This window comes from Theropithecus gelada, chromosome 7b (genome assembly GCF_003255815.1).
Source record: "Theropithecus gelada isolate Dixy chromosome 7b, Tgel_1.0, whole genome shotgun sequence".
Taxonomy (NCBI): Eukaryota; Metazoa; Chordata; class Mammalia; order Primates; family Cercopithecidae; genus Theropithecus; species Theropithecus gelada.
In genome coordinates this window covers 65,813,361-65,828,184 of record NC_037675.1, presented here as the reverse complement: position 1 = coordinate 65,828,184, position 14,824 = coordinate 65,813,361, and the positions used below count along the sequence as shown (strand labels likewise).

General features: G+C 41.0%; 1 protein-coding gene across 1 annotated transcript; it reads right to left on the bottom strand.

The window, feature by feature from the left end:
• Window positions 1–6,208: 6,208 nt before the first annotated feature.
• AKAP5 (A-kinase anchoring protein 5) lies at window positions 6,209–10,401 on the bottom strand. The gene is made up of 2 exons (XM_025391209.1): window positions 10,287–10,401; window positions 6,209–7,755 (listed from the first exon to the last, which is right to left on the bottom strand). Exon 2 carries the CDS (start codon window positions 7,490–7,492, stop codon window positions 6,209–6,211), a length of 1,284 nt encoding a protein of 427 aa, XP_025246994.1. The 5' UTR covers window positions 7,493–7,755; window positions 10,287–10,401.
• Window positions 10,402–14,824: the final 4,423 nt, after the last annotated feature.

The following is a 14,824-nucleotide window of genomic DNA, read 5'->3' as shown; positions in this document are numbered from 1 at the left end:
GACTCCAGACGTCAGCATTAAAGGTAGGTCTAAAAAGGGATTAACAGAATTGCCTGTGAGGACAAGTTTTGTGAAGTGTAGTGTATCTTTTTTTTTTTAAACCAAGAAGATGAGATTTAATAAAACTTTTTTTTTTTTTTTTTGGAGACAGAGTCTCGCTTTGTCGCCCAGGCTGGAGTACAGTGGCGTGGTCTCGGCTCACTGTAAGCTCCGCCTCCCAGGTTCATGCCATTCTCCTGCCTCAGCCTCTCGAGTAGCTGGGACTACAGGCACACGCTGCCACGCCCGGCTAATTTTTTGTATTTTCAGTAGAGACGGGGGTTTCACCATGTTAGCCAGGATGGTCTCGATCTCCTGACCTTGTGATCCGCCCGCCTTGGCCTCCCAAAGTGCTGGGATTACAGGCATGAGCCACCGCGCTGGACCATAAAACTTTTAAAAATCCTGCAAAATGTGAAATATTAGCTACGCTATTACCATGTTTGTACATTAAGAAGGCATTTTGCTTTGAAGCCAGATTTAGTTTTACGACTTTTAAGGTACTATCAAGTTTTAAATTGGTCCCAAGATTTGGAAAGTACACTCCTTCCTAGAGCCTGATTGTTATCATTGGGCTGTGGTTACGAAAAGTTAGGGTGTTAACATTACCAAAATGAAATCAGTGCCTTAGTAAATACAGAACTTTTTAAACACCCACCTTTAGTACGTACCATCTGAATAATTCTAGCATTTTCACATTGATTAGTCATTTGAAAAATCATAAAGATTATTAACAATTCATAGGTTAATGCAGAAAAGACAACTAATTAGTATAGCAAGAGATGAAAACAGTGTGTTTTTGTCAGATTCACAAATGTCATCAAATTCAGAACTGCCCTTTTGGTTGAATTAGTTCAACATTTTAGGTGTTTTTATTTCTCTTGCTGAAGGACTGTTTTAGGAGTGTTACTGTGAAATCTCTGTCCAATTTCCAATTAGCAGAGTAGAACTTTTGGTAGTGCGAACTCAGTAGTTCCATCAATGTGATCTTTGTAGTTTTAGGAAATGAACATAGTTTGCCCACAGTTCTTTTAAAAGATCTGAATAAACAAACATGAGTCAATATAACATTTATTCTGTATTAATAATCAGTACATAAATTAATTCAACTTGAAACGTTTTTTCTACAGAGTATTATTTAATATTATCATCTGATCCACAGTAATTTAGTACTAATTTTAATGAGAAAAAATTGAAACTTTTACTTTCATAATAGCTCATCCACTTAACGTTTTTACAAAGAACTACTATAAATATGTAACACTATGCAGGCTTTTTTCTACACCTAGTCACAAATCAAAAAATGAGCATACTGTTTATTTAAAAATGGAACACTTTCAAACTGCTGCTGTATTCAGATCACCACCTTCCCCACACCAAAATTAATTGCTCTCTCTGTGTACTCCCGTCTATGCCACTCATGTTGCAGCATTATCCATGGCTCTTTGCCTTAACCCCAACCCAGTTTCTGTTGTCATTGCTCCCTAGGTTGAGCTCTTGGAGAGCAGGGAGCCTGTCCCCCTTATCAAATAGTGTTAGGTATGAGTTTTGCCTAATACGTGTGTTGAATTAAATTAAATTTAATTAGGACACCTGCATTTTATGTAGCTTCCTTCTAATTTTTGTAACTAAGGAGCATTACAAATTTTCTTTTCAAAAATGTACCATAAAATATATCATGGATTGAAATTTTGAATTATGTATAAGAGACTTCATGTTACCCAATAAAACATCATAGGAATTTGAACCCAAATAACTCTAAATCCTAAATGAGGATTTTTTTTTTTTTTAATGCAGAAATGGCAGGCAGAAAAATCAAATCCTGCTGTATTGAGTATCAGATGAAATTAGAAAGTAGACTACATATTTCAATAAAGTTGACATTAAAAGGATCTTTTCAAACAATGGGATTCTAAAGCCTGACAATTATTTTTAAAATTCTGTTGTAAACCTCTAAAAACATTCTTAACTATAAAAAATAAGGCAACTTGAAGTTAGAAATTTATGGATGAAGTTAATGCTGGATTGCATACAGAAGCCAATTTGGTGCCCTCATGATCCATATCTTTAATGCCTTTAGCAAGCCTGTTCACATATACTGGTGAAATAACAATGTCTCAGAAGTAAATAAAAGAGATTCTAAGACTCCACTAAATAGTAGACCAAGTAAGATCATCACAAACTTCATGCTGTCAAACACATTACCTTGAAGGAAAATTATGCAGACAGCTTTTCTGAAGAACTCCATTTTGTGCCACATGCTTATTATTCTTTGAGGTGGAGGAGGTGGCAGGGAACATAATTTCTGTTTGAAAGTTCTTTTGTTTTCTGCTACCTTTACTTAGGGTACTATTTTTATATCCTATAAAGTGCTTTGAAAAAATGTCAAGTGAATAGTGCTACATAAAATAGAGGAGAATTTTCACCTTCTCTGGGTTGTAAGAAGCAAAGTGAATAATACTTGACTCTTAAAAGAGGTATGATAATATGCTGAAAAAGTTAACACATATCCAATAATCCCTGTCCCCAACCCCCAGCCTTGTAAAATTCTGGGTTCAAAGAGAAACTTAATTATGGCTAATAAATAAATAAACATTCATTAAAAGCAGAATTTATACCACAGCAAATGTAAATGAAAATTCATGTGGTGTTCCTAATAATTATTTTAATGTCATTAAATGGACATGAATTGAACCAGAACCTATTTATATTCACTTAATGTTTGCATATAAGGTCAAATTGCTTAAATACTATTACAAGAAAAATATTTTATGACTTTGAAGCCATCTGATTTCTGCATATTTCTTTTTTTTTTTTTTTTTTTTTTGAGACGGAGTCTGGCTCTGTCGCCCAGGCTGGAGTGCGGTGGCCGGATCTCAGCTCACTGCAAGCTCCGCCTCCCGGGTTCACGCCATTCTCCTGCCTCAGCCTCCCGAGTAGCTGGGACCACAGGCGCCCGCCACTTCGCCCGGCTAGTTTTTGTATTTTTTAGTAGAGAGGGGGTTTCACCGTGTTAGCCAGGATGGTCTCGATCTCCTGACCTCGTGATCCGCCCGTCTCGGCCTCCCAAAGTGCTGGGATTACAGGCTTGAGCCACCGCGCCCGGCCTGATTTCTGCATATTTCTATAACAATAAAACAATTTGAATCACCTTAGAATTCACTGTAATAGGATTTGGCCATGTAGCACATATAATCTGATTGAGACCAATTAATTTCTGAATTCCTTTTTCTAACTGAAATCGTACTTAATTCAACAGCTATTCTCAATAGAAAAACAGAAACCACTTAAGAATGAATGCAAGTAAAATATACATCTCATCATAAAAACAATCAATACATTCTAAACAAAAATATATATTAAACCACAGTGAAAAAAGTAAAAACCTAGCATTAGATAAAATTTTACTTTCTTAACCAAAAAATTCAATACACATATTTACCATTTATCTGTTTTTTTTAAAATCCCCCAAAATATTTTCAATAACGGTAAGTGCTATACTTTTTGCTTGTTCATGAGATTATTAAACATTTACAATGCAAGTGTATTGGCTTGGAGGCATCCTTGCAGTAAATGAGGACAGGATTCTTCAATACACTGTAAAATGCACCAACCTTAGTCAGGTTTTTTAAATTGTTCACTTTTAAATATGATAGTTGGTAGCTGTCCAAGTCCATTAGCACCATATATAGTGAGTTAAATAGTGTTTTCAGAGAAGATGACTTCGTCTTTTTTTTTTTTAATGTTCAAAAGTTGTACAATTAAAAGAAATTGACTTCTTGGGTCATGTGTTTTGAATGACACACTTTTCATCTTGCTAAATTGAAGGATTCCCCCCCCCCAAGATTATAAGCGTGAAGGTAGGAAAATCTGGGGGAAATATTTTTGCACTTCAGCAAAGAATCTTGCTAATAATATCCATGATTTGGTTCAATTTCAAAGTCAGATTAGTTTCTTTTGATAGAGGTGTCAATATGTATTTACAGAAAGAAACGAAGCTGATTCTGTAGGACAAAATAGCAAATACTTTCTATATGCAATCCATACACAATGCAAGAATTCACCCAGATCATTTAAAATCATCTAATTTGCATTCTTTCCTCCACATGGAGCTCTTGAACAAATACCTTACATCTTGAACAAATACCTTACATACCTTACTTCATCTGTTTCAAGTAGTAACACAATCACTCAATTTACACAATGGGGGAATACACACTTTGAATCCTAACCTGTGAGGTAGGGAAGTGCATTGTGGTATTATGGCCATTTCACACAAGGAAAGATTGAAATAGGATTACTTTTTCAAAAAATATGGCAATCATTGATGAGATCAGATGCTTCCCTTTCAATATGTAAATAAAAATGCAAATAAGCCCTTCTCATTTTTGTAAAGTATATCTGGATTGAAAATAGTGATGAAGGCCGGGTGCAGTGGCTCATGCCTGTAATCCCAGCACTTTGGGAGGCCGAGGCGGGAGGATCACGAGGTCAGGAGATCGAGACCATCCTGGCTAACAGGGTGAAACCCCGTCTCTACTAAGAATACAAAAAATTAGCCTAGCGTGGTAGTAGGCGCCTGTAGTCCCAGCTACTTGGGAGGCTGAGGCAGGAGAATGTCATGAACCCAGAAGGTGGAGCTTGCGCCACTGCATTCCAGCCTGGGTGACAGCAAGACGCTGTCTCAAAAAAAGAAAAGAAAGGAAAATAGTGATGAAAAAGTTAATTTTCAATATCCATGTAAAATGATTTTTACTGGTTTCTCTCAACACACAGACAGGAAGTAATATTGACATTTAAATTATAATGTGCTTTAACTTTTCACTTTCTATTCACCCACATTCATGGCTCATTTTTGGCCAAAAATAAATAATATTTGCACTAGATTATTAGGATTTTCCGGGACCATTACTACCAGCCTGGCTTTGAATCTACTCTCGCCTCTTTGGAGAGAGGTTGATGAATATGGCCCTTAAAGAAGTAATTCTGCAAGATGAATCCTATATTACCTATGATAATTTAATTGGGAATTTTCCCTTCTCCCGGATGAAGAATAATATTCCCCTTGTTTTGTTTTTGCTGTTTCGTTTTTTAACTTTTCACAGATAAATCCATGCAGAAATGGATATATACAGATCTGTTGAGGCAGAAAGAAGAGAGGGAAAAACCCACTCCTTGTTTCTACACTTTTGCACTTAGTAACAGTTTGCCTGATTGAAGGATTTGTGAATGGTTCTCCTTTTTTTTTTTTTCTTTTTTGAGATGGAGTCTTGCTCTGGTGCCCAGACTGGAGTGCAGTGGTGCAATTTTGGCTCACTGCAACCTCCACCTTTCGGGTTCAAGCAATTCTCCTGCCTCAGTCTCCCAAGTAGCTGGGATTACAGGCGCACGCCACCACGCCCAGCTAATTTTTGTATTTTCAGTAGAGATGGGGTTTCACCACATTGGCCAGGCTGGTCTCAAACTCCTGATCTTAGCTGATCCACCCTCCTTGGCCTCCAAAGTGCTGAGATTATAGGTGTGAGCCACCACACCCGGCCAAATAGCTCTTATAAGGGACTTAAGACTAGAAAACCACTCACGTTTAATTTCAATATGCGTATTCTGCACACTATCTGCTGAAATTGGGAAAATGCAATGTATTTTTTGAGTTAAGCCTACTGCTTAGGAATGTAACAATTACAAATCACATTCACAAAAGTAGCTCACCTTATTCACCATTTTAAACAACATATATGTGCACTGTAAAAATAAGTTTTTAAAAACTCAATGTGATGTTAGCCTATACACAGCTGAATTATCAAAAGGAAACCAGACTTTGTTATATCAGAGGTCATTAAAAAGCTTATGGCATACCATAAGTGCTCAATAAATACATCTTCCTCCCCCAAAGCACTCCAATCTCCATATGCCGTTTTAGCAACTCCCTGTATGTTATGTCACTTTACACTGCAATCTGTGCTGACTTCCTCCAATCCAGAAGTGACTGCATTTCAGTGGTAGAGTTTTATAAACTTGACTTAATCTTTAGCACTTCTGCGCTGGAATTGTACCTTTTAAGTTCTAGAGATGATAAATCTCTCATTTGTTACTGAGTAAGAAATGCCACAAATGTATAAAAGAATTCTTCATTAAGCTTGTTTTTCCTGCCATGACTCTGGAGAGTAAGTCACTGTAGAAGATTGTTTATTTTATTATCATCAGAGGCCATTTCATTAACCAGCTGTTCTACTGACAACTGAATAGCATTCTTGACAAGAGAAGAGGCTGTTTCAATTAAGAGTGTTTCATATTGTTCTGAAGTTCTATCCTCAAAACCATTATCATTAGCAAAAACCCCTACTTGCTCATTTTCAGTTGAAATTAAGAATTGCTTAGGGACATTTTTTGATTTCTTAACATCAAATTCACTGATTTCAGTGTCTGTAATAATAATAGCAATTGGCTCTATTCGTTTGCTTTCTTCTAATTTGGACTTCTCTTCAGTGATCCCATTTTCTTTAAAATCTGATTCTTGGCTCAATTCAGTATCTTTTGGCTTAGTTTCTTCAGCCACAATCTCTCTACTTTCATAGTCTTTCCCATTTGGTGCACTTTTTAGGATATTGTTACTGGCTTCTTCCATAATTTGTTGAGCTGGGATTGCAGGTAAAGGTGGAACATCAGAAAGTACTGTTTGCTGATGGTCTGTTTCTGAAGTTTCAAGTGGGCCTGCTTGCTGGGGTTGAACATCTTGTTTTTCCTTGACCGTTTCAATTTCTTCAAGGATTAGAGTTCCCGTTTGAATAGCAGAATGCCCATCATCTAATCCAAGTTCTACTGAAATCACTTTCTCTCCAGAAGTTATGCTATTGCTCACATTTGATTCACAGACTTTATCACCATCTTTCCGTGAGATGCCTTCACTTAGATCCTGGGTTGACTTAGCCTTTGTTGCCTGATCATTCAATGGGGTCTGTGTTTGTATATCCAAAATTTCAGCTTCTTCCTGGACTTTGATGCTGCAGTCTGAGTCTTCTGTAATTTTGGAATGATTACTCCTTTTTGGCCCTCTTGGGAATTTTATGCAGGGAATCTTAAGTCTAGATTTTGCCTTTTTCTTAGAAAGATCAGCATCCTCAGCGTTTACTGCAGGTTGCACTTCAGCCTCCAATGACTTCTGCTGCTTTGAAGACTCTGACCTTTTCCTGCGTGTTACAAGACGTTTGAGTGAGGCCCAGGCCCCCCGTGGGGGCTCTGGCTGATCAGAAGCTCCTGCTTCTTGGGGACACTTCCTTGCCACATCAGCAGCTTCAGAGCCAACTTTGGGCTTCAGTGCTTTAGCTGCTTTCTTTCTTCTCTTGAAGCAAAGCATGGATGCCTTTTCCTTCTGTCTTTCAGCCCCAGGACTACCTTCTGCTGATCTCTTCTCATCCTTGTTTTCTACATGAATTTCTGAAACTGTGGTTTCCATTTTTACACTGTACTCTTACTCTCTAGAAAACTATATTCTCTCTTCTTTAGCAGCCTTTTGTGACAAAAAGATGGGCAAAAATGTCACACTAGGTAAAATTTCATCCAGGCATATTCATACCTTTCATCTTACTCCATACAGTTATTTTAGGTGGTTTCTCTAGTATAGAAATGCCCAGTTTCTCTATTGCTTGTAATTTCTCTCTTTAATTTCTTGATGAAAGCCCTTTCTTGAATAAATTTTTGCTTTATTTAAAGATCAACCTGATGAGAGAAAAGAAAGTGGTATTTTATTTCACTATGAGCCTATTATTTTCTATGGAGACTATTTCAGCTGAATGTATAAGATTCTACCAGGCATATTTTCCATATAATAATGAAATGACTGGAGAATAAACGTTGGGGTTTACTTTGGCCCTATTAAAGAGTTCAATGTGATTCTATTGTTTTATCCTCTTTGTTGAAACTTCATTTTGGATTACCCTGCAAGTCTGATATTATTAGTTCTTTAGTTGTGTTGTCTGTGTGAATTGCTTATGGCTCTAAAGTGCAAATTAAGCAAACAACAGGAAGAACAAAAAATGAAGTGCAGGATGAAAAACAAGCTAATGTATTTTTTATCACACTCAATAAATAATTTTAAAGCTGCAAAGGACTTTAGAGATTATTTGAGATTACTCAAATCCAGCCAGATGACAAACTGAACTCCAGAGGGGAGCAATTGTCTTGTTAAAAGCCATGCGGCTAGATAAGGTCATAGCCAGAGTTAGAACTAGAGACTTTGACTCTCTAGTTTTTCCATTATAACATAAGGTTTCTGTTCTAAAAATGTATGTTCCATCAAGGAAGTGCTACTTTTCATACATATTCTTAGGAAAATTTAGCATTACTGTCATTTCCCACTCTTAAATTAGTTGTGTAATTTTGACATTTTCATTTAGGTACTGTATTTGCTGTATCACGTTTCCACCATAATCTGCACATAGTTGGAGGTCAGTAAGAGTAACAACAACTGACATTTATTGAGCAATTCTTGGGTATTAGGTGGTGCACACACTTTTATATACATCTGTAATCCTCACCACGATATTACAAAGATGGTGGTATCACCATCTACAGATGAAGCAATTTGGCTGAGATTAGGGCAGAGCTGTAACAGAGCTCAGATTAAACACAAGATTGCTTGTTGCTTAAAGCTTATGTTCTGAAACTGGGCTTTAAGAGTTTCATCAGAAAATGGATTGTTTGGGGATACTAATCTGCAGTATATTCATTAGTAAAAAAATTTAAAAATTGATTAATGGTCATTTAATCATAAGGCACTTATCAACTCATAATTGAACCAAGAGTAGTCTGAGTTCTTGTTATTTGAAAACCAAGCTTTTGAAATTCTTTATATTTTGTTTTTTTGGTTCAGGAACTAATTTAACAGCCAAAAATAGGTTGATAAACTATGCAATTGGCAAACTGTTAGATAATACAAAAGTGTATTGAAAATTTAATCCTCAGAATGGTATGATGGCACCAAAGAATGGAAATGGGAAGTGATTATCTAACCAAGATCCTATGAATTTTAGTGGGTGGATGCCCTAAAATAAGCAAAGGGACTCATTCTTTATATTGTTTTTATGTAAATCCTTCACTGAAGTTTCATTTGGGTAACCCATAATTTTATGAACTGTAGAAAGAACTGGAACCCTGAAAATCAGTTTATGATCTAAGTAAATATTCTCTTAGGTTGGGTGTTTCATACTGTATGCCTCTAACAGAAAGATAAAGTCATTCTAGAACAATGACGGAACTAAAATATGAACATTTGACAGTGTTTCTCCTCACATTTATGTTTCAGTGAGCACTAGAACCTCAGCTGATAACTCTGTTTAAATCTTCTCACCTCTTGTGAGTTTTCAACACCTGAGCACTTTTGTTAAGCAGAGGCTGTATTACCACATAATAGAAATATTGAAATGAGATGTTCAGGGGTGTATCATTTGAAACTAACGTGGATTGCGCAAAGACAATGGTTTGAGAAGCTCACTTGAATGTGTCTCACACACTAGAAATAAAACGAATGCCCAAACAGAAACTTAACTGAAGGGGGAAAATAATGCAGTCTGTAGACATTAAAACTTTGCAGAATGTCAGACTGCAAAGGATTCGCTCTTAACCAGCAAGGGTAGCTTTATCGCCTCAGGAAATCTTAAAGTCCCTGTGCTCATTTCCTGATAGAATTTCAAGTCTCATGTCACAGAAAACACTCCCTTTCCTTTTTCCCTTGAGCAGCAAAGAACATCCACTACCCGAGGAAAGCAATGCATCTTTCCCAGCACCAGATATGGACCACGAAGCTTCCTCCTGGAGGAAGGAATCTCGAATTCTGGCTTGACGCCCCTTATGGCAGGAGACAGAGCGCAGGATAAAGTACTCAAAAAGGAAAATGCCGGGGGCGTGGAACAGATAACCCAGCTTCAAGCTGTCTGCAGAATTATAATGTAATGGCCAGAAACCCAGAATCACATTTCGCAAAGAGGGATAAAGAAGGAAAAAAGCCACCGGCAACTCATGCTTCTAAGACAAGCTGTAACGCGAAGGTGATAGGTGGGCAGACCTGATGAGGGTCGTTCTGGCCGCGGATTCCTGCGGACAAGCGACCTCCCGCGTTCTTACTCCCAGCACCTCAGGGGGCTCACATCCTCCATGTCCAGTGGGCGCCTCTTGCCCACTCCGCGGTCCGCTGACCGGACACTGCCCCCGACCCTCCTCTCCAGCAGGCTCCCCGCCCTGCCTTTACTCACGTAGGGCGTCGGGGTCCTTGGCCAACACTGCTCCCAAGGTGGCGGCGCGCTCGCGGGGCCCGGCGCCCAGGCCTCCAGGGAGCCGCGGTCGCATCCGGAGCAAGGCGCCCTCTGCAGAGCCCGCCGCCGGGTGCGCCCCCTCCCCACCGCGCGGGGACAGACAGCCCGCAGCGCCAATGCGAGCGGAGCAGAGCCGAGCGGGCGGGCAGGGGCGGGGCGACCGCGGGAGGCAGGGGGCGGCACGGACGCCGGGACGCACCTGCAGCAGCAGCCTGTCTGCCGCGGGGAAGGCCACCGTGCTCCGCCCGGGTGCCAATCTCTGCCGCCAGACTACATTAGCGCCGAGGCGGGGACCGCGAGAGCCAGCCGAAGGCTCGGGGCGGGGTTGGGGGGCGGAGGGAAGGCGGGGAGCGGCCAGGGCAATGAACCCCGCGTTTCTGAGACGCTAAATGGTGAGGTCCGGTTTCAAATTATAGACAGTCCTGTTACACATGTCCTCTCCTCCCCCTCAGAATATTTAAAGACAAGGCAGACATCGCATTTTAAAAGCAGGATTCAAAACTGTGTATAGAATAGCGAGGTCATTTTTGTTTGAAGCGAAAATTACATATAGAAATGGAAACAGAAAGAAACCCGACTTTCTCAGGAGTGACTTGAGTATAAGATCATCGTAGGCCGGGCGCGGTGGCTCAAGGCTGTAATCCCAGCACTTTGGGAGGCCGAGACGGGCGGATCACGAGGTCAGGAGATTGAGACCATCCTGGCTAACACGGTGAAACCCCGTCTCTACTAAAAAATACGAAAAAAAGTAGCCGGGCGCGGTGGTGGGCGCCTGTAGTCCCAGCTACTCGGGAGGCTGAGGCAGGAGAATGGAGTAAACCCGGGAGGCGGAGCTTGCAGTGAGCTGAGATCCGGCCACTGCACTCCAGCCTGGGCGACAGAGTGAGACTCCGTCTCAAAAAAAAAAAAAAAAAGATCATCGTGGTTCATCGCTAAACAGGCTCTCAGACCTTTGTCTCCCAGTGGGAAGCAGGTGGAGGTGATTCGTGCAGAACTTTGGCCTGCAGGAGCAGCTGCATCTCTATGCGGACAAGGCGAGAAAGGCACAGCAACCCAGCTCTATCCATCTTATATCTTACATAGTTCCAAAAATAAGTTGAGGTAGCTTACAAGTTACCCATGATTCCCTTCAGGACATTCCCTATGAGGGCATTCCTGGGAGCTCCAGCTGTAAAATCCAGTAGGATCCATCACAATCCCAGCCTCCTCCTCAGGCCCTCACAGCATAGCATCCAGATGAAGAACCTGGTAAGGTGGAGTGAAGAACTACTGAAAAGCAGCCGCGTTCATCTCCTTTCTTCAAGAGGATCACGATCTTAGGGAGTGTAAATGTCAGGTGTCCATTTTTGTATGTTTTTCTGGAAATGTTTTATATTTGTAAGGTTCCGTAGTTTCCACATAGGCTTATCACGGAAAGAACTCTTGGGACACAAAAGCAAAGCCAAATATAAACTGTCAAGATCTTAAATTTACAGATTAAAGAGGCAAGAGTTGTAAAACAGGAAAATCCACAAGCATCTAGTTTAGTTGTAATTAAGAATTCAGGGCCGGGTGCAGTGGCTCACACCTGTAATCCCGGCACTTTGGGAAGCCAAGGCAGGAGGATGGCTTGAGTCCAAGAGTTTGAGACCAGCCTTGGCAACGTAGGGAGACAAAAAAATTTTAAAAATTAGCTGGGCATGGTGGTGCACCTATGGTCCCAGTTACTCAGGAGCTCAGGAGGCTGAGATGGGAGGATCACTTGGGCCCAGAAGGTCAAGGCTGCTGTAAGCCACTATTGTACCACTGCACGCCAGCCTGGGCAACAAAGTGAGACCCTGTCTCAAAAGAAAAAAAAAAAAAATTCAGTCAGCCTTCTTCACTCAGCAAACACGCCTATGGAAATGGTCTTCGTATCTCTCTATGGGTTGCTAGCCCTACTTGTTTCCAGTGTTGAACTTTAAGCCAAAAGAAATACATTATACTCATAAGCAATTGAGAACTATTCTTTATTGAGATCCAAGGTATCTCAAAACTAGCAGTCCTGGGAGTTTGCAAGAGTTTCAGGCAAAAAATAAGATGAGCTTATTTAAGTGAAGACAGGGTAGAATAGCTGTCTTATTTTTATTTTTATTTGAGACAGGGTCTTGCTCTGTTGCCCAGGCTGGAGTGCAGTGGTACAATCCCTGGCTCGAGCAATCCTCCCACCTCAGCCTCCCATGCAGCTGGGACCACAGGTATGCGACCACATGCCCAGGTTCTTCTTTTTTTTCTTTGTAGAGATGGGGTTCTCCCTATGTTGCTCAGGCTGGTCTTGAACTCCTGAGCTCAAGCAATTCTCCTGCCTTGATCTCCTGAAGTGCTAAGATTACAAGTGTGAGCCACCACACCCGGCCTTCACTTGCCTTTCTTTTAAACAAAATTAGTAAAAGGGAACTGAAAGGCAGTTTGAGGTAAGAGGTAAATTTATTTAGTATTTAAAGGGCAAATTCAGACAGACTTCCTTAAGGTATATTACAAACAAGTCATCCCTGACCTCCACCAACACACAGAGTCACTCACACATAGTATAGTACTATAACATAGCGCACCATGGTTTTTCTTTAGGATATGACTAGAACTCAATGCTATATCTGTGTGTGTGTGTGTTTCATGTATCCAGTACCTCATGCATGAAAGAAACCTGTCATTCCTGAATTCAGGTAAGTGACAACGAAGGCTGTTTAAGCTATTACCCATATCATTGTCTACTACCCCATTAGTAGCTTTTCATTATATAACAGGAAATAGGCTATAAATATATTTCTCCAATCTGATGAGAAATTGGTATCCAGACTATAGCTTATCATGTTAATATCACCAGATACAGTGTGCCAATAAAACAGCTTACATATTTTTTTTTTTTTTTTTTTTTTTTTTTTTGAGACGGAGTCTCGCTCTGTCGCCCAGGCTGGAGTGCAGTGGCCGGATCTCAGCTCACTGCAAGCTCCGCCTCCCGGGTTCACGCCATTCTCCGGCCTCAGCCTCCCGAGTAGCTGGGACTACAGGTGCCCGCCACCTCACCCAGCTATTTTTTGTATTTCTTAGTAGAGACGGGGTTTCACCGTGTTAGCCAGGATGGTCTCGATCTCCTGACCTCGTGATCCGCCCATCTCGGCCTCCCAAAGTGCTGGGATTACAGGCTTGAGCCACCGCGCCCGGCCCAGCTTACATATTTATCTGAACAATACTCTACTGATCTTACCATTTCTCCCATCTTGATCTCTACCTACCCACTGCCTGGGCCTATAGCTACCAAAAATGACTTACAACTCCTTGTTAATAGCTCTTACATTTCAGAGGCCTTCTGGGAGTAAGCCCTTCAACCCCGTTCCCTGGGACGCCATTGAATGAACCTGAGGCTCCAAGTCTCTGGTGGTTTCATATGTTCCTGGGCACCATGAGGGTTGCACAGAGTCAACACAAACTCAGTAGTAATACTGTTGCAATCTGTTTAATGTGGCAGCACATGAATGTTATCTCTTTTGAATTAAGACTGTATGTACATCTTCAATGCACAGAAACAGTCTCTGAAGTGAGATCACAGAATGCACAATTTGTTTATCAGTAATATTACTAATATGGGGAAGGAAGGCATTAGCAGCCCAGAGAAGAGAAAGGGCACGGGGAAGCCACTCTCTGGAGGGACTCTTAGCACCAAGGTAAAGGCACTAGAACTTCTCTGCCAGCACATGCTAATAGTTACCCCAAGCACGAGTGCTTCTACATTTCTTTTTTATTTTGACAGAGGGTCTTGCTTTGTTGTGCAGGCTGGAGTGCAATGGCTCAGTCATAGCTCACTGTGGCCTCCAACTCCTGGGCTCAAGCAAACCTCTCACATCAGTCTCCCAAGCAGCTAGGACTACAAGCGTGCACCACACACTCAGCTGAATTTTGGGGTTTTGTTTTTTGTACAGATGGGGTCTGACTTGTCCAGGTTAGTCTTGAACTCCTGGGCTGAAGTGATCCTCCTGCCTCAGCAGCCTGGACAAGACAGTGAGACCCCATCTCTACAAAAAACAAAACTCCAAAACTCAGCTGAGTGTGGTGGGATTACAGGTGTGAGCCACCATGCCCAGCCCCTACCAGTATTGAGGATTTAAACCCACGTGGTTTTTGGCAATATAAGAAAACCTAAATCCTTTAAGATGATCTTTAAGTCACCATATCTAACAAGACTGCATCCTTCCCTTGTCTATAAAATTAATTCCCAGCAAATCCCATTCCAGGTGAAGTTTCATAGGACATTTAAGAAATGTACTAGAAAGCAGTCGGGCACAGTGGCTCACGCCTGTAATCCCAGCACTTTGGGAGGTCAAGGTGGGAGGATCACTTGAGGCCAGGAGTTTGAGACCAGCCTGGCCAACATGGCAAAACCCCATCTCTACTGAAAATACAAAAAGTTAGCCAGGCATGGTGGTGCAAACCTGTAATCCCAGATACTTGGGAGGCTAAGGCGG

Excerpts from the sequence above, each read along its gene's own strand:
- AKAP5 (XM_025391209.1), bottom strand. The coding sequence starts at position 7,492 with ATGGAAACCACAGTTTCAGAAATTCATGTAGAAAACAAGGATGAGAAG.